Genomic DNA, 25,436 nt, shown 5'->3' with positions numbered 1-25,436 from the left:
AGGAGCAGGGACGAAAGACTGCTGTCTTTTCAAATCAAATGAGCTGACCAGAGTCAATCCAGTATATGGTGCCCTAATAATGCAATATATTCTGACATATGAAAGACATGGCATTTAGAAGTAGCTCAGAGAAGTGTGCTATAATATGCTCTGATGGTGTAGCTACACCATGCAGGGAAGAGGAGAAAAAATCTCACACGCAGGTGACGTGCCAATTAAAACAGCCCGTGTGATCCGTGGATAATGAGGCGGCAGCTTCGTTAAGGCCCTGCTGGGGGGGGGGTTAGGGGGAGGGCGGGGCCGGAGGCAGCCTCACACGCTCACATAAGCACTAACGCACTGGCAGATGCTAAAAATGCACCCCTCCGCCATTCTGAGAATTTCCGAAAAATGCACCGTTAAGGACTTTTTCATTTACTGCCAAAATTAAATTATGGCTGACATGCAGTTTTTTTTTTAAGACAGGTGCTTAATTAGAGCGTCAACAAATGAAAACACAGCTATGATGTGGTCCATGTTATTACAGTATATACTGTATATTCTATATTGCATGGAATCATACCCAACAAGACAAATCTTTTCTCGGGATCTCCACAGATGTACAAAAAGACAATTAAATATGTATTATTTGATACCAAACACAAAATACCTCCCAAAATAAATGCATCTGTAAACGTTAATCACAGGTTATGGCATGTCAAGATTATGTCAGTTTATCTGATGGTAGTGCAGTATTCCCATTCCATCCAAACTGGAACATTGCGACAGAGCCAATTTCACCTTAATTAGATAATGTGAACAGAAATGTGACAGTCATGGGTATGAGTGCATGAGCGAATGAGGAGTGAATGGTGTGTGTGGCCCGCGACAGATTGGTGACCTGTACAGGGTGTATTCCTGCCTGCCATCCAATGCACGCTGGGATAGGCTCCAGCAACACCCAGACCAGGATAAGCGGGTATAGATGATGGATGGATGTTCATAACGCCTTGAGAATGAGCAGGAAAAGAGGACGACGCTCTGGCTTACTGAGCTACGGCTCACCGGGTAAGTTCTGTTCCTCTGCGGTTAATTTGGTTAATTAGCCAACACGCCCTCGTTTAAAAGATGTATCAGCTGCTCGGGATCCATCCAAGAACGTGGGGAATTTTAGAGTTCCTGCTTGCCGTTCAGGAACTTTAATTACACCCACAAAGCTTTGAATAGGTGCTACACATGCTTGCAACCTTCCATTTAACTAGAATTAACACGTATCCTGAATACTACCTACATTTATGCTAATGTTTGCTGGCACAGTCTTACACTTGAACAAATCTCCCCAAAATATGCTGTTATGGAGAACTCTTGCTTCACCTTTGGAAGAAGGATATGATTAAAATCTCTCTGCTCCGCGACTTCAGCTAGGTCATATGGGGGGTCAACTTGAAAGGCTAAACAGGGCATTCTTTTTTTGCAACTGTGCCCCAAAATAGAGACTCATTTAAAAGTGTCTACAGTATTTTTGCAGCAGTTTTGAGGGTTTTGCAATTCAGTGTCTCTCCGGTCTCTCTCTTTAGTGAAGTTCTCAGCAGACAGGAACAGAAGCAGGCCAGTGGAATCCAGTGTGAGCGTTTAAGTTCATCATCTATTCGCTGTGTGGCATCTCGCAGGCTATGAGCACCGCTCAATGGCCTACTGCAGCAGGCAGCTGAACCGGTAAGCCGGCGGTCGCTAGCCAGCTTGTCTGCAAACTCATTCCCTCCTCTGCACATTCATAAAAATACTCCTCAACACATGCCAACCTACTGCCAGCTTCTGAGGAATTTATCCCTCTGAAGAGTAGGTTTTTGGGAATGTTTTTGAAAATTCAGTGTTCTAGAACTCCATTGCTTTCAGCATTAGAATTTTCAGTTAAGAACATTCTAATTATACTGTATATCAGTGATCTTATACCTTAAAGGGTTAAAATGGTGCATGGTTTCAAAAGTAGAGGATCAGGAGAAAGTCCCAAAAGGGGAAGAGAGAGAGAGGCAGACGGAGACAGAGAGAGATGGAGCCAGTGGTTAGACAGACAGCTCTGAACAAATGTCAATCAAAAGCAGCCTTTCTCTGACAGGATGATGGATTCAGCACTGCCAAAATGTCAGCAAAGTATAAACCATAGAAAAGAGGCCAACAACCTTATAAGGTATGACAAAAATAGCACGATTAGCAATCAATCTGGTATGCAGCAATGTGTTTAGACTAATCTGGTCTTCAGGCAGCAAAAACTGAGGTGGTCTCCTTACTTGTGGAATCAGCTCAGTAATAACAAGCTCACTTGCAGCATAAGCTCACCTGTAGCAAGCTCACCTGTATCAGGGGCTTACCTGTAACAACCTCACTGGTAACAAGCTCACCTGCACCATTAGCTCACCTGTAGCAAGCTCACCTGTATCTGTGGTTTACATGTAACAAGCTCATCTGTTGCAAGCTCACCTGCAGTATAAGCTCACCTGTAGCAAGCTCACCTGTATCAGGGGCTTACCTGTAACAAGCTTGCCTATAGCAAGCTCACCTGTATCAGGGGCTTACATATAACAAGTTCACCTGTAAAAAGCTCATGTCTGCAGGATAAGCTCACCTGTTACAAGCTCACCTATAGCAAGTTCACATGCAACAAGCCCACCTGCAGCATGAGCTCGCAGTCCTCTGGCATCCCACAGTACAGGTGTACCTGTAACGCGCACACCTGCCTCACCTGCAGCATCAGCTCGCAGTCCTCTGGCATCCCACAGTACAGGTCTACCTGTAACGCGCACACCTGCCTCACCTGCAGCATGAGCTCACAGTCCTCTGGCATCACGCAGTACAGGTTTACCTGTAACCAGCACACCTGCCTCACCTGCAGCATGAGCTCGCAGTCCTCTGGCATCACGCAGTACAGGTTTACCTGTAACCAGCACACCTGCCTCACCTGCAGCATGAGCTCGCAGTCCTCTGGCGTCCCACAGTACAGGTTTACCTGTAACCAGCACACCTGCCTCACCTGCAGCATGAGCTCGCAGTCCTCTGGCGTCCCACAGTACAGGTCTACCTGTAACCAGCACACCTGCCTCACCTGCAGCATGAGCTCGCAGTCCTCTGGCATCCCACAGTACAGGTTTACCTGTAACGCGCACACCTGCCTCACCTGCAGCATGAGCTCGCAGTCCTCTGGCATCCCACAGTACAGGTTTACCTGTAACGCGCACACCTGCCTCACCTGCAGCATGAGCTCACAGTCCTCTGGCATCCCACAGTACAGGTTTACCTGTAACCAGCACACCTGCCTCACCTGCAGCATGAGCTCGCAGTCCTCTGGCATCACGCAGTACAGGTTTACCTGTAACCAGCACACCTGCCTCACCTGCAGCATGAGCTCGCAGTCCTCTGGCATCCCACAGTACAGGTTTACCTGTAACGCGCACACCTGCCTCACCTGCAGCATGAGCTCGCAGTCCTCTGGCATCACACAGTACAGGTTTACCTGTAACCAGCACACCTGCCTCACCTGCAGCATGAGCTCGCAGTCCTCTGGCATCCCACAGTACAGGTTTACCTGTAACCAGCACACCTGCCTCACCTGCAGCATGAGCTCGCAGTCCTCTGGCATCATGCAGTACAGGTCTACCTGTAACCAGCACACCTGCCTCACCTGCAGCATGAGCTCGCAGTCCTCTGGCGTCCCACAGTACAGGTTTACCTGTAACCAGCACACCTGCCTCACCTGCAGCATGAGCTCGCAGTCCTCTGGCGTCCCACAGTACAGGTTTACCTGTAACCAGCACACCTGCCTCACCTGCAGCATGAGCTCGCAGTCCTCTGGCATCCCACAGTACAGGTTTACCTGTAACCAGCACACCTGCCTCACCTGCAGCATGAGCTCGCAGTCCTCTGGCATCCCACAGTACAGGTTTACCTGTAACCAGCACACCTGCCTCACCTGCAGCATGAGCTCGCAGTCCTCTGGCATCCCACAGTACAGGTTTACCTGTAACGCGCACACCTGCCTCACCTGCAGCATGAGCTCGCAGTCCTCTGGCATCCACAGTACAGGTTTACCTGTAACGCGCACACCTGCCTCACCTGCAGCATGAGCTCGCAGTCCTCTGGCATCCCACAGTACAGGTTTACCTGTAACGAGCACACCTGCCTCACCTGCAGCATGAGCTCGCAGTCCTCTGGCATCCCACAGTACAGGTTTACCTGTAACGAGCACACCTGCCTCACCTGCAGCATGAGCTCGCAGTCGTCTCGGCCCACAAAGATCATCTCCCGGGGCAGGCGGTGGCGGGTGCCTCCGCTGCTCACCAGGAACCAGGAAGTGAGGCTCATCTCTGTCCGCTGGGCCGTCCCGGCTCGGGGCCTATGTCATCCTGCAGGGGGGAGGGGAACAGTGTCACAGCACCTTCAGGACTGACCTATTTTTATACAGTCTACGGGACTGACCCAGAGTAGGGCGTAACTTTAGCTTGAATATGGGGGGGGGGGGGGGCGGTTGAAAGGCACAGACCCTGAGAACTGCAACCCTCTATGGGGGTGGGGGACATGCCCCACCAGAATCATTTTTTCTAAAAGAACAGCTGTGAAATGATTATTGTATCCCAGTCACAACATGAAATCCCCATCTTTATTATATGAAAAGATTTTTCTCATTATCCTGCTATATTATAGGGGGGGGGGGTTAATGTGGCCTGTTTTGTGATACTGGGGGGAGGGAGGTTTGTAACTCCCAATCTCCCCCATAAATTACACCCTTGACCCAGAGGCACCTCTAACATTTAAAATATGGCTTCCGGGGGTCCCTGCTTCCTGCAATCCCACAACGCTTTTCTCATGAATATTTAATGAAGTACAAAAGAGACTTTGTGTCATCACATCCCCGCAGCTCTGAAGCAGGAACAGCCCATTTGAGCTTGCTGGCCACGGCGCAAGTTCTCTGTGATGAACGCACAGCCTTCACAGCACCCAGGCCTGCGACGTGTAGAGGAGACACTGAAGACTAAATAAATAAAATGATGGAATGTACGTCTACGAGTCAAGAGTGATCTCAGTAATACACAGCGGTGCTGCAAGGCATATTCCCTAAATTAGTTTCTTACCCCTCCTGAAAGGCCTCACAAACCAGGCGCTAACACTCCGCACAGCGCTAGCACCCAACATGGAGCTAAAACACTTAGTACAACATTAATAGTCAGCATTAACATCCAATAGTATAGCAATAGTAAACACTTAGTACAGTGTTAACACTCAGCATGGCGCAACCACCCAACATACCGCTAAAACTCTCAGCTCAGTGACAACACCCAGCTCAGCACTAATAGCCACTTAGTTAAGGCTCAGTTCAGTGCGCACTTGCTAGCGCACAGTGTGCACGTACAGTATTTGAAGTAGAGTGGGTTGGAGGTTGAGGGCTTTCTATTACTTTTTTGCCGCTTTGATCTTTTATTTCCAAAGTGCTTTGAACACAAGCTCAAACGAGAAAATGACTTCAAACTTTATTACACAGAATATAGTTTATTACATTATTACTAATTTATTACAGCTAAGCTGAGGTCTCCGAATGACTGCGGGGATCACGCGCTCACTACACAAAGCTGGCCCGAGGAGCAGCGGTCTTACTCCAGACCGCCTCAGCCAAACAGAGAAGTCACATAATTCTTGCCTGGCTGAGGCCCTCATAACACAACAGCACCTCCAGCCACGGAGCTTCAGAACATTAATAAAACCATATGCCCTGTCCTTGAGATTAAAGCCTCGTTTAGCTTTAACTCCTGGTTCTGGACCTCCAGGACTCCAGCGAGCGAAATCACAGCGCAGTCTGTGAAGCAGAGGAAATCAGCGGCGCTGACCGCACGCATCAAAGCCCGAGCTGGGCTGCCAGTTCTTTAGTTCCGCTCGGAAACGCTCTGAAAGCCAGGGAATGCCCTCGCTAAGTAAGCAGCTTTCCCGCAGCGCACGCGTCATTCTGGCAAAACCGTTCCAACAGATGAATGTTAAACGCGCTAAGACTCTTTCGTAGTAAACACGCGCCTACACCCAGGGAAATATAAACAAGCCTTCTGTAAACACCCTACTGCAGGCCTGCACCGCTCTCAGCAGACGGCTGAATTACAAGTTTTCAGAGTTTTTAAACAACGTACAAAACGGTTTACTCGTATATTTGGGCTTGCAAATTGAAGTGTTCTTTTTAAAAAAAAATTTTTTAAACAATGATATAAATAAACTGATTGGCCGCGTGGAGCACATGATTCAGCATTTGGCATCATGGTTGAACAGCATACAACGGCAGCGACTAATATCAAACTTCCACAACCCAGCACGCGGCATCATTTTCTGGGCCAAAGACTGATTTGGTCATACTGTGCCCCCCCTCCCCCCTGCCCCCGGGCGGTGCCGACACAGTGCTGGGCTTGTTACCGGCTGACTGTGCCGGCTTTGTGGAGAGAAGACAGGCGGAGACGCAACGCAAGTGGCCAAAAATGTGATTTACAGCAGAGACAATTCCTGGAGACTAGCGCGAGCGCGTCTTCAAAGCCACCCTGGAAGGAGCTCTAATTAACGGCCTCACTAGCCGCTTGACTATAGCGGCGTGACCCAGAAAAAAAAAGCATTCCTTATTTACAGGTCAGGTATTCAGACAGAACAGAAACAAATCTAATTGCTACTCCTGTGGTGGAGTTAACCTAATATACTGGCAATTAAGTAATGGTGCCATTTAGCTACACTATGGAAGACTTTTATTCAGTTATTTTTATTTCTATTACTAGTAAAAAAAAAATGAACAAAGTAAGTGGATCCCATGTGAATAAAGTTCTGTGTGTGAGTAGATCCCATGTGGGTACAGCTTTTTGAGAGTGGATCCCATGTGTGAGTAAAGCTCTCTGTGTGAGTGGATCCTGTGTGAGTAAAGATGACCTTTTAGTGTGAGATACTCACATCCCAACAGAACCATATCCAGATGAATCAACATCTGCAAAAGAGGCTACACCACCCAAATGACCTCATCATTACCTCCCCATGACCTCATCACAGCGCAATGGCTCGGCCCTGGTTTTAACAGCCAAACGCACTTCCTGTATTGACACCACTATCTCTATGGTGAGCTAGGATAAGATCATAGCAGCTGGGGCTAAAGCAAAACTAAGATCTAGCCTACACTGAGTCTTTGCCCCTTTCAGATAGCAGGGAGTTTTTTAAAGGGAGAATAATACCCTTCGCCCACAGAATCCTGTCATTAGCAGCTTACATGGAGAGCCCAGTAAGGGACGAGACTCAATTTTATTTTACCATTAGCTGAGCAGATGACATTTGGAAACGTGCTGCTTGCATGCCTCTCATTCATAAAGCTGCTAATGTACTGGAGAGACTCAATTTTAGCACTTTACTCTAGTATGAAAGAGCTGTTTTCAGAGACGAGGGGCAATAAAATACAAATTCACTGAATGAACAGTCCAAACACGCGCACACATGCACGCACGCACGCACGCACGCACACACACGTCCCACCCCCCCTCCTCTTAAGCTGACGTGGGGTGAGTTTGTTTAAAATGGCCGCTGTGCTTCTTCTCTCAGGTGGGGGCTACACCCTGGTGGGGGTTGAGGAGACCCCCACCCCCCCTACCCCGCCTTCACTGTAAAGAATTTGAGATGACCACACATTTCAGAAAGGCCACCGCAGGGTCTCTTTGATACTGAGAGCAGTGAGTTCCGTTTCATGTTTATGCTTCAACGTGACCCAGTTTTACGACCCCTCCTCATGAAAAATACACAGATGCGCCAATCATTGGGGAAGAACATGTTACTTTTAAATGAACCCGTTTATAATGAGATAAAGGGCTTTTCTAAAGTAGTTTAACATGAGGGCACATGTACAGGGAGTCCAAATGTACACAGGTGGTTTGGGAGAAATTTCGCCTTTTAAAGAAAGCTTATTTCTGTAATCTTGAAGTTCACCTGAATTCAACTGACGAGAACTGCTAGTGTTCCAGCAGCGCAGAAACCCATTGAAAATGTCCATTAAAATGGAATTATTCCAGTGGAAAAGAGCAGTTTCAGCCCAGCTAAGGAATCAAGGGATGACACACACACAAAAATGCACACTCATTCTGCCTCAGTGTAATAAGAAGCGTGGAGTTACTTCCTGCTATAATGAGGATTACAGCCACGCTAATGGGATTATGCAGTCAGAGGTCTGCCTCGAATCCCTGTTCCACATTAAGGAAACAGGAGGGATGATGGGTATCTATGCCGCTAGAGTCACAACCCTGACCTACACTAGCATAAGCAGCTACATACTAGCCTTTTACTGTTAGCTTGGCTGCACTGTGTCATGGTCATTCGAACAAAGAATCTGCTCTTTACACGGCCAGGTCATTTGTAATTCTTGAACACTCTAACCAATAAAATAATATTCCTGTGGGCAGAAAAAACAGTCACTATTACAGTACTCACTAAATTTTTAATTTTTAATCTTTATTTTTTAAAGAAGTAAAAGATTCAGTTCTGTAATTATTATGCAAATCTCCTGTGCCGAGACTCTCTTAAGATCTCAGTGCTGTAATAATGGCGTGTTGCTTTCGGGCCCAGTTGACCTGCGCTCTCAAATAACACGACAGCGTCACTCTGAGCAATTTAATCTGAGCAGCCTCCGGTCCACAGGGCCCTGAACATGGCAGAGATGAAAGTGTAGCCAGGCAAAGACCTGCAGTGCCTTTAAAAAAAAAAACCCAAAGGAAGTAAACACTGGCTACATACAGGCAAATACGCAGAAAAATTGTCTTTTTTTATAAATGCATAATACAGGATTCAGGTAAAATACAGGGTTTTAGTTAGAATGCTCTGCATGTGAGAGAGGAAAGGGTGTTCTATGCGAGGACAGCAACATAATAATGTGCATAATTAGAGAGACTGCAGAAACTACCATATGGTCTGAGTCGAAAAAAAAACGCACACAACAGGGTGGCACATTGATGTCTATGCAATAATGCACTGAGAGAGAGGGAGAGGGAGAGAAAGAAAGAGAGAGAGAGAGAGAGAGAGAGAGAGAGAGGGAAATACAGCATTAATACAGCCTCTGCTGTGCCAGGAACAAATGCTTTTAAAAACATCCTCCCTTTCAATAATAATGAACATATATTCACCCATGACAAATTACATTCCATGTGCATAACCAGGTGCCGTGATTAATGTACGTAGCACATATGGTCTGTCTCAGTGGTCTGCAATTCTGTTCCCGAAGGATCAGGGTTTATGCGCGTTTTCATTTCCACCAATTAGCCCCGGCTCAATTAGCTAATTAGTTCTATACATCAACCCCAGTGCATTCATGGACTGGACCCCAGTAAAACATTTCACACAGAGACATAGGCTTATTCAAGAGCTTATCAATAAATGCAGCCAGATAACACAAATTAAATTAATTTGTTAATTAAATAAATAATTAACAGCAGAATCTGGCATTAAAATCCTGAAAACAGGCACCACCCTCCTTGTCCAACCTTCTTGGTGTAACTACAGATCTAAGCAGGAATTGTCTCTGTGTTTCTGACACAGTGCAGAAACATTATGGAAGGTTTTGTTTGGTGTTCGAAGAAAAATGGCCCACAACCCAGAAGGATTATTCACAAACTACTGCCAAGTTGTAGTTTCCACACCGTGTGATGCTGAGACAAGCTGACTTTTACACCAGAGCTCAGCATTAATCTGGATGACCATTTTATATGACCTCAATATTAACTGGAAGGAATACAACGTTCATTTGCAGGACAGCTGCAGTGACACGTGATGTAAAAAAAAAAATGTTTCAGACCCTCACACTTCATCTGTTCGTTTTTGAGTTTTTGGCCATGTTCTCCCCTGAAACGAGCCAAATTCCTCGGAAAATCCCAGAACACCGTCGCTGTGCGGGACACGAAATCACAGGTTCAAACCCAAAAGAACGCAAGCAGGAATAGCACGCTTATGATACTAATAGAGCTTGAATAGATCTACGTTAATTAACCAGGGAGAACATAATAGCGCACACACACAATACTGAGCTACAGCTTGTAAGCTTGGCCTTTATGCTGAGAGAATCTAGCGCGGAGAAAAGTCTGAGAGCTCAGATCATTAGCTGCTGTTCTCCAGTCAGCATTAATGGGCAGGGAAGATGCACAGTAGAAGATGCACAGTCATGTCTAATCGTGGAGTCAATTCATCCCAAGTTTGTTTAGAGCCAATTAGTCAAAATCAATGCAGTTTTGGAGCCACAAAGCTGGAGAGGTTAAAGGCTGATTCTGTTCTGCAGTGAGACACTGCACGGCTATTGGACCTGAATTCCTAATAACAAACAGTTTTAGCTTCGCGACATTTCTGAATCTGTTGCAGCTCGAAATTAACATAGAGCGTCACATGGGGACAATGTCCTAAGGAGTGTGCCGCATCTAGGGCTGTTCTCATGAAATATTTTATTTGTTTAATAATAACAAAAACAACAACAATATTATTGTTATTCATAGTAGTAGTCTGGATAAGAGCATCTGCCAAATGCCTGTAATGTAATGTAATGTAGTCATCATCATCATATTATTATTGTTGTTGTTTATGTGTTGCACCTTACACTCTCAGAAGAAAGAGTTCCAAAACGCTCCACTGTGTCTCATCTCAACTCACCGCAGAAAATATATCGCAGAGCTCATGCTTTTTTCTCTCTCCGTATTCAGAATTATATCCTGTAAATGCAGTGGATTTCAGAAATATGTCCAGATCTTCAGACGCTTTTGAAGGCTTTGCACAGCTGGCTCCGAACGATAAGAGGCGGGGAAAACACCTTTCAAATCTGAGAGAGGGCTTAACCGACTCTCAGTACATCGTTTTTGATAGCTGAATGAAATCCCCAGACTACCATCAGACGCCATCAAAAGCCACTCGCTACAAAGAGCCGCAGAACTTCATGAATTTCCAACCGTTTTAAACACTAGCCTACATCCTACGCTCGCCCTTACATGTCCATAAGCCCATGTGTTCCCTACTTTCAATTAATTATCTATAAAATATATTTAACAAAAAACTTGAACTTTATCTGCTAAAAATGAGGCAATAGCTGACACTGATGTCAAGCGAGCGCTAGTATAAATTATGCAGGCTATACCTTTTCATATAGACTGCCATCACAGACCCACCCGTGGGGAATTTGGATTGGAAACCCTCGGAGCAAATGAAACCTCATCATAAGAAATGTGAACACTTTCAAATCTCAAACGCAAAGGTAGAGCCCTCAGACAATGCTCAAGGTTTGGCGTTAAGTGGATCAATTACTGTAAGCAGCTTTACAACAGAACTTGAAACAGACGCTAGCATCTCCACTCGGGTAAACACAAGGCAGAGACATTGAAAAATTACACTTGAGTTTAAGGCAACAACAAAAAAAAAAGCCACAGTCAGCATGTTGGAGCACCGTTTCACATTCGCGTAGGATTCCTCTTCCTTCCAAGAGGTCTGGTTGAAATATAAGACTGCATGCTCCAGACCCCACACTTAAAATAGATAACCCAGCCAATATTTCCAGTGCGCCCTTCTCAAAGAGAGAGAGAGTGAAGCCACAAAACAGTGAGACTCCACCTCATCGGCAGTAATAGATACTATCCAGCCTGTAGGTCATCAGAGCACTAGCACAATTTAGTCAGGAAAAAGGCAAGCATTGTTTGGCTGAATGGTCTGTTCTCGTCATTTATGTTATGTTATGCTAAGTTATGTTATGCCACACTCAGCATTCTTCTAAAGACGGTGTATTTTCACCTGGACGTTTCTCCCAAGTACCTTTTAGTTAAACCAGTTTCCTCCTGGGAACGCTAACAAATCCCACGCTGCCACCCGTAACTAATAACCAGGAGAGGAAGCCCGTGGACACGTGTGCAGTATTCCTGAGAAACTGCTAGCGATATTACACTTTTTAAGCCACGCTACCCTGGTTATATATAACACCACGGCCTTACAACGGGCTCGCTGCATTCCTCAGATTCATCACCTATATCCATCTGCTCAGCTGCGCCGAAATGACTCGAACCATGAATTATCCCCGGCTGCGCAAGTGTAATATGAGTTATAGATTTCAGTCAGTCGATCCGTCCCCCCCCCCTTCTCCTTCATCTTCTGGCCGTGGACTGGCTCTAATGCACAGGGTGTTCAGGCTTGCGCGTGGGATAATCCCCGTGGGGGAGTTTTCATGAACAGGACAAATCGATGAAGGCCAGGGGCCTGCCTCTCTCCTTCCGCCTCTGCTGCTCAAAGTACAGACACTTCAGACAGAAACTAATACAAGAGCTGCGTCTGTCTGACTGGGGCCCAGGGCACGCGATTGTTCTCAGTACTCAGTACACGCTTAGGTCCTTTTTAGAAGGAGGTTTAACAGATCATACTGCTCAGATCTGTGTACCATCAAACTGCCAGAGAGACGTGAGGGACTAAGGTTCATGTCGTCTACATGAACCTTAACTTTGGATTTTGAGCGTGCTACAGGTGCAGCTGTGTATATATAGGTTATCGGTCAACTGGCACTTCCTTTTGTTACAATACAATGTTGTTTGTTAAGTGATTGATTATAACAGAGTCCTGGGGACATTGCGCTTTTGTATTCCTGAGAATTACACTGATGCTCTCCACTACTGTATGTCGCTCTGAATAAGACTGTAATGTAATGTGCCTGCCACCATAGCCAGAGATTACACCTCGTAGACTGGTATTAAAACTACTCATCCTCTTACCTGCTGGACAGTTTATCACATGAGGAATCTGATATGTGTAACAGGGTTTCACAGCTTTCAATAATGCCTATAATGCAGACCAGCTACATACAGTAAGAGTCAGAAAACAGACCTTAAATGTTACAAATGCTATAAAAAGCTTAGTGTTGCTATGGGTCTCATCAGGTAAAGCTGACATTCAGCAATCTGGAAAGTTCTATTTCGGGCACCTCCACTCCGACAAATCCCGAGTCCAGAGTTAATAGACAAGACATGTCTGCTCAAAACCATTCATAACTTTTGAACCTGTTGCCATGGAAAGTCGTTTCATTTTTTAGCAGCAAGTTGTGATGTGGACCGTGTAGTTCCTTACTCAATAACATTTCAAGACTTTTTCAAATGAAAATTCGAGTCTGGTCTAGTCTGCTGTCACAGTTGTAATTTGAAGTGGGATGCAATAGCCATTTTCCTGGACTACTCTGCCGACACACACAGAGGAGAGAGAGGCTTGTGACTGGACAGCCCTGACGGGAAGGGGAGGAGCCTGCTAATGTTTAAAAGAAAACTGTTGTTGCTGCTGTAACGGACCACAAACACCAATCCAGTCTAAATTGGGCATGCTTCGAGCATTACAGACACAGTGTATTTTGAACTGCAGCACAAGGAAGTGTCTCTAAATTCCAAATGCCGATGTTCTTTTTTGATCCACTGAATTTAAGTTGCGAGTCATTTCTTTTTTTGGGACAGTTGAGCTCCAAGCGGAAGCATGGAATCAGGGCTCGTGTTCATAATGTATCTCAGATTAGCAGTGCAGATCGGGGACCATAATGAATCAGGTCGAGATATGGACAGGGGGAACCGCGATCCTAGATCAGCACCCCTGCTCTGAGATGCTTTATGAATACAAAACCTCAACACACTGCTCTGTGTTCAGGACTATTCTGAGTTGAGCTACAGCCCTTTGAAAATGTGAACTATAAACTATTCACCTCACATTTAGCTGACGGGTGTTATTACTGTAAAACTTGCATTTAGCATCGCTGTTCCAAAATTATGCAGTAGGTCAGTCTGCTAGTCTGACCTCAGACACTGCCTCTCAATTGCATTAGTTAAATCCCGTTTAAAAGCACTTTTCTAAGTTGGTCATCCAGTTGTTTTATATTACTTAATTTTATTTATGTATTGTGATTTCCTTTACTGCATTTTGTAGCTTAGTTTTATTGAATCTCTTGATACTAATTATATTGTTATCCTTACTATCCTTTTTATTCATTTTACACTTTCATCCTGAGTTGTGAAAATTGGGATAATGTATGAAAAGCATTATACAAATAAATCCATTAGTATGGCAGAGAATCAGTGCATACCAACGTTTTAACGGTCTCTTCAATATACACCATTGCAAAGGCGTCCTTCTGAGTACGTTAGAGAAGGCTTATGTATAAATGTTTCAGAAGCGAAGGTCACGTTTCACTAAAAGACATGTATACATTACACTGTGTCTTTAAACAGCCACAAAAATAACATGAGATTGGGCATGTAGTACACACTACTCCGACCAACCGAGATGCACCAATGATTATTTTAATTGTGGAGGGCGTAAGCCACTACTGAGGTTAAACGCGTTACATGCACCATGACGGCACTTCCTGTGTCGATTTCAAGGAGAACGCCAGTGGCGGTGACGGTTATTATGAGACAGTGTGTGTCCTGTTTTTTTTTTTTTACTGAATCTGTGCAAGAGACTTTAAATCACACCACAATACTCCATTGCGTTGGAAAGCGCCGGAAGATAGCGTCCCATTGCTAGAAGCAGATCTAACGGGTTTACTTTTATTTATTTATTTATTTATTTGTTTATTTGTTTGTTTGTTTGTTTGTTTATTTGATTTATTTATTGTCCATTTTAAGAATGCGACTGAGGTGCTTTCATTCTAAAATAAAACAATCATTATCTTTGTTTATAAGACCATTTATTCAGTAACATAATACAATGTGACAAATTAAATGAATAAAAAGCACATTTCAGAGCACTTACACGTTTAAAACATTACACTTTAGAATTTCGTATAAGCAATCGCAAAAAATAATAGCTTTCAACAGAGTGGGACACTACAGTCCTAGTTATCAGCTGCCTAGCAAACATAAGTAGTCCATCTAATCAGCATTATTTTCTCTTTTGATGATTCCCTTCAGTAGCAAAGCGCCGCTTGAGAGACAACTCACATTGTGCAGAAAGAGGCAGGAAACGGCTCATTCTCCCAGAACGCGATTCCGACTGAAAGCCCGTCACACACGACTAGCGTGCGGCTAATTGTAAATGGGACGTATGTTCCTGTGGCGTCATAATTCTGGTTGCTATGCGTTTACCATCATCTCCACAAATCAGTAAGCAGCTAAATTATCGTAATGTCACCCTTCGTACAAAATTCATTGATTCAATTCAGAATTTGCAAGCCCATTACTGTACAGTAGGCTATTTAACCATGTCTGAATGGTAAGCTTGCAGTCATGTTGCACCATCTTGGCGAACAGCCTAGGAAGCCGTCTAGCGAACGTCAGCTTGCAAGCTAGTGGGCTATGCATCACATAGCTTCATAGCCTATGGCTAGCAACTAGCTGGGCTAAATGACAAAGCTTTGGTGTTGCTAATAATTGATAGTTAGCATGCAATTGCCATTAGACAGTCTAACGGTAGTGGCTCCGCATGCAAATTTAACGAATCTTAATGATTATCCCTCTCCTGGACCATAGAACTGGAGACAGACAACCGTTATCTTAGTTCATTTCCTGCCCAGATTACAAAATTGTAAATGGGACCAAGAAGCTGTCACGCATTAATTCACTTTAATATTCTTTGTTATTTCTGCGAACCTCACTACACATGAACTCTATTGCATCTTATCAATGGACCGTAATTAACAGTAACGCTGACTTACCCTTTTTCCTGCTGTCGGATGTGTTGCTAGGGTATCTATATCCAATGTGCCTTTGTGCCTATGCACAAAGCTCTCGCCGCCCAACCCCAGAGCTCTGTCTTCGTTGCTCGGCAATAACGTTATTCCCCACGCATAGCGGCGCCGGAGAGCGAGTCCGGCTGCAGGATCCAGCACTGGCAGTTCCAACACGGCCCGGTGGGCGTGACGGTATCGCGTGATTGGCACGAGCACTGGCAAATTCACAAGAGCAGAGTAAATTAAACAAATAAAGCGTATAAGATGATCCAATGAATGGGGTCTCCGCGCAGGAAACGGAGGGTCCATTTCAACCTGACGTGTGTGGTGGCTTATAGAAATTCGGTAAATAAACATTTCCGCATGGGAAGTGTCGACATTGACCAGGCATAAATTCTGATGATAAATCAACTATTTTTAGCCGAGCCTTAAAATAATTTCCACAAACCGGTAATAGGCTATTGATAATCTGTTATTATCCAGTTTATTGACATTTCTAAAACGACGGAAAAAACTGTGCATTGGCTGAAAGATGAGTGACTTTGAGTATATTGGGATTTAATTGAATCTATAATTGGGTAACCTTTTCCAAGGTTCAAAAGGCAACGAGTCACTCTTCATTAAAAAAAGAAAACGAAAAAAATAAAAAAAATAAAAGTAAAATAAAACTACACAACACCAAATGGCATCATTTCCCATCTATTTAGCAAAAGGCATACCATCATAAAGACCCAGACTCCAACACTTTTTGCATTTTAAATAGAATTACTTTTTCCTGCCCATAATGACTTGTGCTTGAAGTTAATACATTTAAAAAAATTTTGAATAGGCTTTACAGATTATTATTGTGTATAGACTTATAGATTCAATTAAATCACAAAAGGGGCAATAGTTCAGTCTGGCTCCCAAAATGGTGCATAAGACCAGGCAGATCAACATTCAAGCTGGTGAGTGGATGAAATCGTTCAAGTTTTTAGTAGAATATTTCAATGTGAAACTAATAATTAATTTTATGAGAGCATCACCGTCTGCTTATCCCTTAGACGTGCACTCTGTTGAGCATGCAGAATTGCAGCTTGTGTCAAGGGAAGTGTCAGTGCACCTGAGCCAGGTGTGTCTCTGAGTCACACACACACCACACCCACAGAGCTGAGGATGATTAACCTCAGGTAGTTTCACCAAGTCCTTTAAAAACACAAAATACTTTCTAGTATGACAGCTGCCAAAGAGTAAACTATTCCAAAAACCCAAATGACATTATTAATGAATTACTTATTTTTAAAAATCTCATGACTTTTATGAAAGATTATGGAAAAAATTCCAGCAACATGAATTTAAATTTTTATTAAAGATTAGATCTGCCCAGGAGCTGTAGACACTGTGACATCACTTTCTACTGATACATGATCAGGAAGAAATATGGTCTGTTTGGAGCAGAATGAGAGAAGGGAGACCTGGGGTGGTGATATGCTGTAGGCACATCAGTCATGGAGGGGGACCGTTGTGCCCCTACAGATTAAAGTAACAACATCTTACACAAAAGAACGTGACAGCTCCTGTGGACTAAATTAAAGAACAGGGTTTCATATTAAGTCTAAAATGAATTGTGTTCTGGAACACGAGAGACAGTCAGTAGATGGCTTTGCTCTAATGGACTGCTTGGAAGGTCACAGAACACTGGACAACCAATCACATTGCTGACTTTTTGTATCACATGATATGTGACATCATGCAAATTTCACGTGCATCATCACCAGCTCTGCCATTTTATCCTACCCGAAACACTACGGGGTCTATTAACCAAAGGGCCATACGTGTAAACCAGGGAGGCATTGGTACTTATTCTTAATCATTCTCTGATCATTCTTAAATATCATACAGTAAAACTGACTAAATGGTGATTGCCAAGTTGCAGGTGATCTCTTTGTCTAACTGCATGCAAATGGCAGCTGACCTTGACCCATCATGCATAGACACCAGTGTTTCTGAACCAGTGTGAAACAGAGTGCAGAGTTAAGTCTATAGGCCTACGGGTATATGAGTAATTATACGCCGGTGATAAGACTGCACTGGTATATGTGTAATTACTCACTGGTGTACATGTAAATACACAGCGGTCTTAAGAATACACTGGTATATGTGTAATTATACATTGGTGTTAAGAATACACTGGTATATTTTACACCAGTGTGTGTAAGGCTCTGTTCTACTGTATGTGACACAGACAGGGGTACAGTCTTTGAAATCGAGCTACCTTCATCTGAAGGTGTTGAACAACATGGGTAGCTTATAAGCAAATTTTTTTTTTTAATGCATTGTGTGGCATGAACTGAGGGAAGGTGCTTGCCTAGAAGACGGACAGTTACAGTAAGCTTGCCGTATCACATTGTGAACCCGGCAGGTGCGGGAAGAGCGCTCGTGTTTGATTTACTTTGCAATAGCGACATCTTGTGGCTAAATTTGTGAAATGCGCCTGATTTAAGAAAAAACTAGTGCTCAAAGAATGAAGTGCAGAGTTTTCCCTGAAATAAGGAAATGAAGATAACCATTGTTTTCCTAGATATGAAATCCATTTTAGGACACCTTGTGCTTCAGTCAAGTTTGTTTCCAAGAATAATGTTAAAGTGTGAAATACTGTGCAAGTGATACTGTTATCAGACACCTGACAATGGAATCAATTTGTCACTGGGGAACACATTTCACAGATTTGTGTGAAGTGATGGATGATGTTGTATACCCATTTTAAAGATGCACTCTAAAAAATTCAACTGACATGTTATCAGATGTGAGGTAAAATAAATACAGTAATTTTATCTAATAATAATGCACTGTATTTATGTTATATGATACTTTTAAACTCTTTTCAATTTATCGTCATGGCTACTGTGAGCCTGGGGTTCAGTTTCATATTTCACCTGAAAGATGGTGTCTCCCACATCATGGCTGAGCCCTTGCAAATTCCATCTTCTTGGAGTGACACAAATTGCACTGCAGAAACCGTCTCTGTCAAATAAACACACTGCCGTTATAGATTAAACTTTAAAATCGATACAATTATGGATTGATTTATGCATGATAAATTAATTGGAAAACCACACTATTCTTTATGCAATGTATACCCTTTGCTACCATCACATGTTAAAATGAGAATATTACAAATATGACATAGGCTGAAGGTATTTTACATCAAAAACATATATACGTTTTTGCTTGTGCCTCTGTCTTTAAAAATGATTTCAAGCATTTCCAGTGATTTCTGTGTGTTTTTAAAATGCATCCTGAAGGCAAATTTTAAGAGTCTGGCTGACTGGAGTCACTCAGCTGAATCAGGGGCACGTTCAACCACAGCCAAAGGCAGTCTGGTAGTCCAAACTGTAGCTTTGGCCTCTTCTGTTGAGAACCAGGCCTGCTTATGCATTCTGCTCACTGCTCCATTTCTTGCAACATAAGATTCTGTCATATTTATGCATTTTCCTGAATTTATTCAGTATTTGAAAAAATATTATCGTCATTATTTTACAACTACGTGCTTATATACTGAAGTCTATAAATTCTACCGGTATGTACCAAAAAACAAAAATGTTTTTTGCCCGAGAGAACGGAATAGGTCTGTTCAGCAGAGCATTTTCACGCGGGACACCGCAGGTAAATCATTGCGTATGTTTCCCACTAGATGTCGCCAAACGCTCATGTAAATTAATTTGCGACGTTCAAAATGTTTTTTCGTCGTCTGTGTAGAAGTGAAGAGATTTAAGCTGCTGAAAGGATTTGTACTGGCCAATGGTTTGATTTGTTAATGGTTTGGTACTGACATTGACATTTAAGTTTTTACCATATTAAAATAGCAGCGGACAAACCAGATAGAATTTGCCAGAGAGTTGCGTAGTCAGCTACTCAGAAGGCATTTGTACAAATAAAAAATTATGCATGAACACACTGCTGCCTAATGCACAATGTAACACTGCCACCTAGTGCACAGCAAAATACTGCCACCTAGCGCACAATAGTACACTGCTGCCTGGCACACGATGAACACTGCTGCCAGCAGTCAACGGAACATTGCTGCCTAGTGCATTACGGATCACTGCATGATAATACATTCAAAAGGGTGCTTGCATTAAATTTCTATGCAGTCTGAAAATAGTTCCTCAATTTATAGCTAACGCTAAACCTGAAAACAGCTTATCAGCTGAGTCCGTTTGATGTTCGTACTCTTTTGTCGATTGATTATCCTCCATTGTTAGTTTGTGGTTTAAAATGATTAATTTCAGCTTGATGTTGCTAGTATTCACGCTACGCAAATACAATGGGGTGAGCTCCGCAAAATGACTTGCGTTATAGCAAAGTGAAATATCCCTTTAAGTGTGGCGTTGATTTAACCTCCTTATGTGTGACGGTCTTGAAAGAATCCCACCGGACAACTCAATTAATTTGAACCCAGATTGAGTTTTTATCCGACGGAGATTAGGAACGGCCTCTGACGGCGCCCGTCGCCGCGGGGAGCAGGAAGGAACGGGCCGCTGGGCGTGGCTCTGGCGGCTGCCGGCGGCGTCTGGACGCGGCCCAGAGGGAACGGGGCCGAGCGGGGGAACCCGCACGCGCGGCGGCTGGGCTGCTCGCTGCACCAACTGCGACCTCACCAGGTAACCCTAATCCTATTACACGCCACAGCACTGCCGCGCAGGTCCGGGGTCGGCCGACAGCGCCGGGCCGCCGCCGGGGGGTGGGGGGTGGGGGCTCCTCCCCCCGCGAGTCAGCGCCGCGCCAGAGCGTGGCGGCTGCAGCTCCATCTTAACTCTCTCCTCTCCCGCCTGGAACTGCGCGCGTCAAACCACCTCCTCTCTGAGGAAAGGCTAGCGTTGGGGTAGGCGGCAGTCTAGTGGTGTTAGTGTAGGAAGTGACCTTGAAACCTATAGGTCGTAGGTTTGAGTCCCAGGTTCTACAACCGCTCTTGTACCCCTGTGCAAGTTCTACTCCTGAATTGCTTCAGTATATGCCCTGCTATTAAAGGATGCAATGCTATACAAAGTGCTGTGCACGTTGCTCTGGATAAGAGTGTCCGCTAAATGCCAATATACATTACTGCATTTATTGTCCCATCTTTGTTCCAAAACACTGATCTTTGAGACTGAATTTGAAAAAAAATTTTTTGCGAAATGAATGTGAAGACAATATATATAAATATATATACATATATATGTGTGTGTGTGTGTGTGTGTGTGTGTGTGAATGTGATTAAATTCTAATTTTTCCCCATCACTCAACAGCTTTCATGCTATTCTCTGCAGCCGTGGCACGGTCAAAATAAACATCTTTGTTAAGGTAGTCGTCTTCTTCTATTAAAATAATAAACGGTGCAAACTGTATCATCAGACATCTACACGAGAAGCTATAGGCCTTGTGCGTAAATAGGTTAATGCCGATGAACTCGGGAAACACAATATTTATGTGGATGCCTAAATATAGACTATAGACCGAAGTCATATCACGCCGATTTCAAGGTGCTATGGTGATGTTAACACAAAATGTGATATTATCACATACATTATGAGTCACCAGCTAGATTGTTCCTCCAGCTAATCAGGGTAATGGAAGTCTTTATATATTCCAGGAAACAGAAATGTTTCAAGAGACAGTAAGAAAACGACAGGGTTGAATACGCAGGGAAATTAAATTAAGCCTACAGCACTCTTACCTGACCGATGTCAATGCTCTGCTATTCAACACACACTGCTTTTCATATATGTGGCTTCATGTCAGAAAAACCTCAGTTATGTTAGACCTTAAAAAATTAGCCCACAGATCTCCAGACTTGAGTTTTAAAAAACTCTATGGTATGAACTGTACCTAGGAAATACAAAATTTCAACACATTCGACCCACAAGATTGTGTGTGAGAGAAAACACCCCTCAGAATTGCCTTTAACCATTTGCTGCTCGTGTACAGCTTACCTGTGCAGAAACAGGTATAGACACTGAACTCTAACACATAGACAGGTGTTAGGCGAGAGGTCCTGTGTTGGTCCAGCCTTGTTTCCAGGCCCTTGGATGGCGGTAGTTCAGTACCGCTTTGGCCTCGCCGACGCCTCCACTTGCCCTCTGCCTGTTGGCATAGCGGGAAGGGCGCCATGATCATCCATCCTGCCCCCACCCAAACCCATCTGCCCCCACCTTTCCGCCTGTCCCAGCCTGGACTCCACATTGGCAGCGTGTCTGGCAGTTCCCATAAGGACCGGAAGTGCAATTCCACCGTGGGTCTCTAGGGGGGAAGCAGCTGGCATCAAGAAGTTGATCTAGGATACGATTCACCAGCCAAAATTTTAATCTCAACCAAAAGGAAATGGAAGTTCCACCCCAGATCGGCACTTCTGCCAACACTTGGCATCCCCAGTCTGCTGTAGGATGGGGAGAGGAATTTCGGCTTGCCTCTGCCACAGCTTATTACACTACCATTCTACACAGCACTAGTGTCGGCACTAATTTAGACATACTCTGTAACATTTTACATGTTTTAAGGGCAGTGCGATAAAATTTGTCCTGGTAAAAAGGGGTGCGCCTGTTATGGTTGACAGAACAGGGATCCCAGAGGTCTGCAGTGTTTTAGTTTTCACCTTAAAATCAGAAACCAGCTCAGATCCAAGAATCCAGGTAAGCTTACCTGTGCAGCCAACTGCTTTCAATCGATTAAGTGTTGAGTAACTACAAATCCCAGCAGACACTGCGGCTCTCCAGGATCAGGGCTGCAGAACCTCTGTCCTACCAGAACAAAGGTCAAAAGAATAACCAGGTATTGAGTTTCTGGACATTAATCTGTAAAGGCTAGATATGTCAGATTATAACAAGCTTTACACGGGTTACATTACAGCACAGTACAAATATATGGCTTGTTTTTCTTGTATCATTTCTGGAAAATTTTGTTTCTTATTTTTACTTTAGTTTCTAAATTTCTAAAGCATTCAATAAAAATGAACATTATTAGGAGATGGTAGAACATTTAGCAGAGTGAGATGGGCTTTGTTCTCAAGCATCTTGAACAACAAAGAAAATAAACCAACACAGAAGACAGGAGTGCTCAAAAGATGCTCAAAGTGCCAACAGAGTAATGGAAGAGAACAATCTCGTGTCAGCACTTCATCACACGTGTCGCGTCTCTCCCCGCGTTCCACACCCCGGCACCGAAAAAAACAGAAAAACTAAACAAACAACATGCAAGGGTGGGAATCTGAAAATTAATATAAAAAAAGGGGGAACAGATGCAGCAATGTGCCAGGGGGAGATTAACGCGGGGAGCGAAATCTGCGCGCAGCAAAACTGCAGAGGAGAGAGACGGCGGGAGTCCGCTTGTACAATCAGGAAGGGGATGAAAGACGAGCGGCGGAGGAGGAGGAGGAGGAGGAGGAGGAGGAGGAGAAAAAAAAGGAGGGAAGGGGAGGGGAGGAGGAAGAGGAGCAGCCCGCGCCGCTGGCGGAGCGGCGGTAATGAAGTCCCGGGCCGAGCCAGCGGAGAGACGCCGTGTTAGCGCTTCGGGGCGACGGCGGGCCGCGGCGCGCCAGGTAGGGGGGCGGGAGAGAGGCTGCTGGGCGGCGGCCATCTTGTTCGGGAGCAGATGGCGGGCGAGGCGCGCAGGGGGAGGGGCTGCTTAGCAGAACTAATCGGACAGTAACGGATAAGACAGCCGGGACGGGCCGGGGGCCAGGCGGGGCGGGGTGGGGTGGGGGGGAAGGGAGGGGGGTGGAGGGGCGTGCTAGATAGCGTGCGGAACGCCGCGATGTTGACAGGGGTGCGTCCGTTGGCCCGGGATGAGGCCGCTCCGCTGCGTCCCTGCTCTCGGCCGGAACTGGGACGGGCCGCGTGTCCGAGCGCTCCCTCTGTTCGGTCCCGCGCCGGACCTGGAGGAGAGGGGAGAGCGGAACTGGAGGGCCATTTTGGGCTGGTGCAGGACGTCTCTGTTCTCGTGTTTGACAACTGAAGGACCGACACGGGACAGAGCTCTCCGCTGCATATTTACAGGAATCTCTTTCTGTTGCCGGGGAAACACTGCAATAGCAAGATGTATTTATACATATTAATTATTATGTATTACGTATATAGACACATTAAGATGTATTTTAACATCAAGCCATACACAATATGGGCACTGTACTGTATGTAAAAATTAAGGATTGAACTAAATCGTTCTAGAATAAAATAATCACTCTCAGATTAGTGGATGCAATTCAGTAGTCTAAGAATTCTTGGAATTTTACATGTAATTCTGAAACCCCTTTCAACGAGGGCCATTTTGAGCGAAACCCTGCAACCAGAAACACTCGCTTTGCCGGTTCATGCCAGATTCCTGCGAGTTTAGAGCGGCTGTCGCAGTTCGGAAAGTGCTGCACGCATCAGTTTTGCCCGTTCCCGCTGCCTGCAGGGCTGAAGCTTCCCCCCTAGGGGGCGCTGTGGGACGCGGTCAGAGGGGACGGAGTGCTCGTGTCCCCGAGGCAGAGCGGAGATGAAATCTGTTGGGTGTAGCCGCTTCGGATCGTGCCAGGCCCTGCCCAGCGAGAGTGGCCCAGATTCGGCCCCTCAGGCTGGGGCTTACACAACCCCCACACCCCCCCTACCCCTGCCCCGGCTGCCACAGAGGTACACGACCCATTTGAGTATCGAGGCAGGTCACACTGTCCAAGAAAAACTTCCCCAGTTTACCTATAACAATAACTTCCTCCCTAGAGAAGTAGGTCTTATGAACATCATTCTAGGTCAACATAAAATCTAAACAAAGGCACAGAATATATACAAAATGAAATTGAAATTTAAACATTTTAATATATTCAGTTGGAAACTGGAGATTCCCCTTTCCCCACAGAAAGTTTGGTCTTTTGAAAATAAAGGATTTCCTGTTTCTGCGGCATCCATGGTGGCATGGATATTAAAATCTGGCCCTTGAATCCAAATCCGGCCCTGGATTTCTCTTCTCCTGGGTAATTAATTGAACAATTAGTGCTAATGATTGGCCAGACTGTCCAGACTGTCCTCACACCTGACTCACAGGGAAGGGGATGGTGGAAAACCAGCACTTCTTGGTCCTCAAGGAGCATGATTTTAGTACCAGGGGCTTAGATTATCCACCACTGAGACTTCATTATTGATGCACACACACAATATTATATTAAATATCATAGTACATAAAATGGAGCTCATATTATGATGTACACAGGACATGTTCCTCTATGGAGTCCTCCTGCTTATTGATAAATGCAATATTTACTAAAACTTGCCATTTCACCGTTTATCTATCCCCAGTAGTCACACAAACTTCCTCCACTTAGAAATCCACGATACCACAATGCCATCGCCATACAATTATATACTAGTAGACACATATACAGTCTCCTACAGCTAAAATTTAGTCAAAGAAGTCTGTACTTAGTCCTGCTCTTAGACTAAAAATTGTGTATATATTCGTTTTTTTTTTTTTGACCAATTTGACCAAAAAATCTTACCCAGATGTTTTAATTCTCTCATACTTTATAAAAGAGGAAAGACGGCGCTCAAAAGCGTTGATCAGGTGCAGCCAAAAAGTACATACAGGACTAAAAAAAAAAAACCAAGCACAAATCTTGCTTTCAGTTAAAATGCATTGATTTTATTTATTTCCATTTTCATTAAAAACATTGACGTTTCCGCCGTATTGCCAGGCCTTCGTCAGAATGCGTTTAGAAAGGACAGGCTTATGCATCATTAAGACTGCCTGGAGGCCACTGAACATAATCAGCGGG

General features: G+C 44.5%; 1 protein-coding gene across 5 annotated transcripts in view; it reads right to left on the bottom strand.

Moving 5' to 3' along the window:
• Nucleotides 1-15,865, bottom strand: part of LOC135245298 (centrosomal protein of 170 kDa-like) — a 51,922-nt gene extending 36,057 nt beyond the window's left edge. For 3 of the 5 annotated variants that reach the window (XM_064318278.1, XM_064318295.1, XM_064318303.1), the window contains exons 1-2: nt 15,662-15,865; nt 4,231-4,376 (exon numbers count right to left, since the gene is read on the bottom strand). In XM_064318278.1, the coding sequence (XP_064174348.1) occupies nt 4,231-4,335 (105 nt within the window). In that variant the 5' untranslated portion in view covers nt 4,336-4,376; nt 15,662-15,865. Of the gene's footprint in view, nt 1-2,647; nt 2,666-4,230; nt 4,377-15,661 lie in introns of those variants that run through there. The other 2 variants (XM_064318288.1, XM_064318312.1) reach the window with 2 other exon arrangements.
• Nucleotides 15,866-25,436: the final 9,571 nt, after the last annotated feature.

Source organism: Anguilla rostrata, chromosome 2, assembly GCF_018555375.3.
Source record: "Anguilla rostrata isolate EN2019 chromosome 2, ASM1855537v3, whole genome shotgun sequence".
Classification (NCBI taxonomy): Eukaryota; Metazoa; Chordata; class Actinopteri; order Anguilliformes; family Anguillidae; genus Anguilla; species Anguilla rostrata.
Note: the sequence above shows the minus strand (reverse complement) of the source record. Positions and strands in the feature narration are given on the sequence as shown.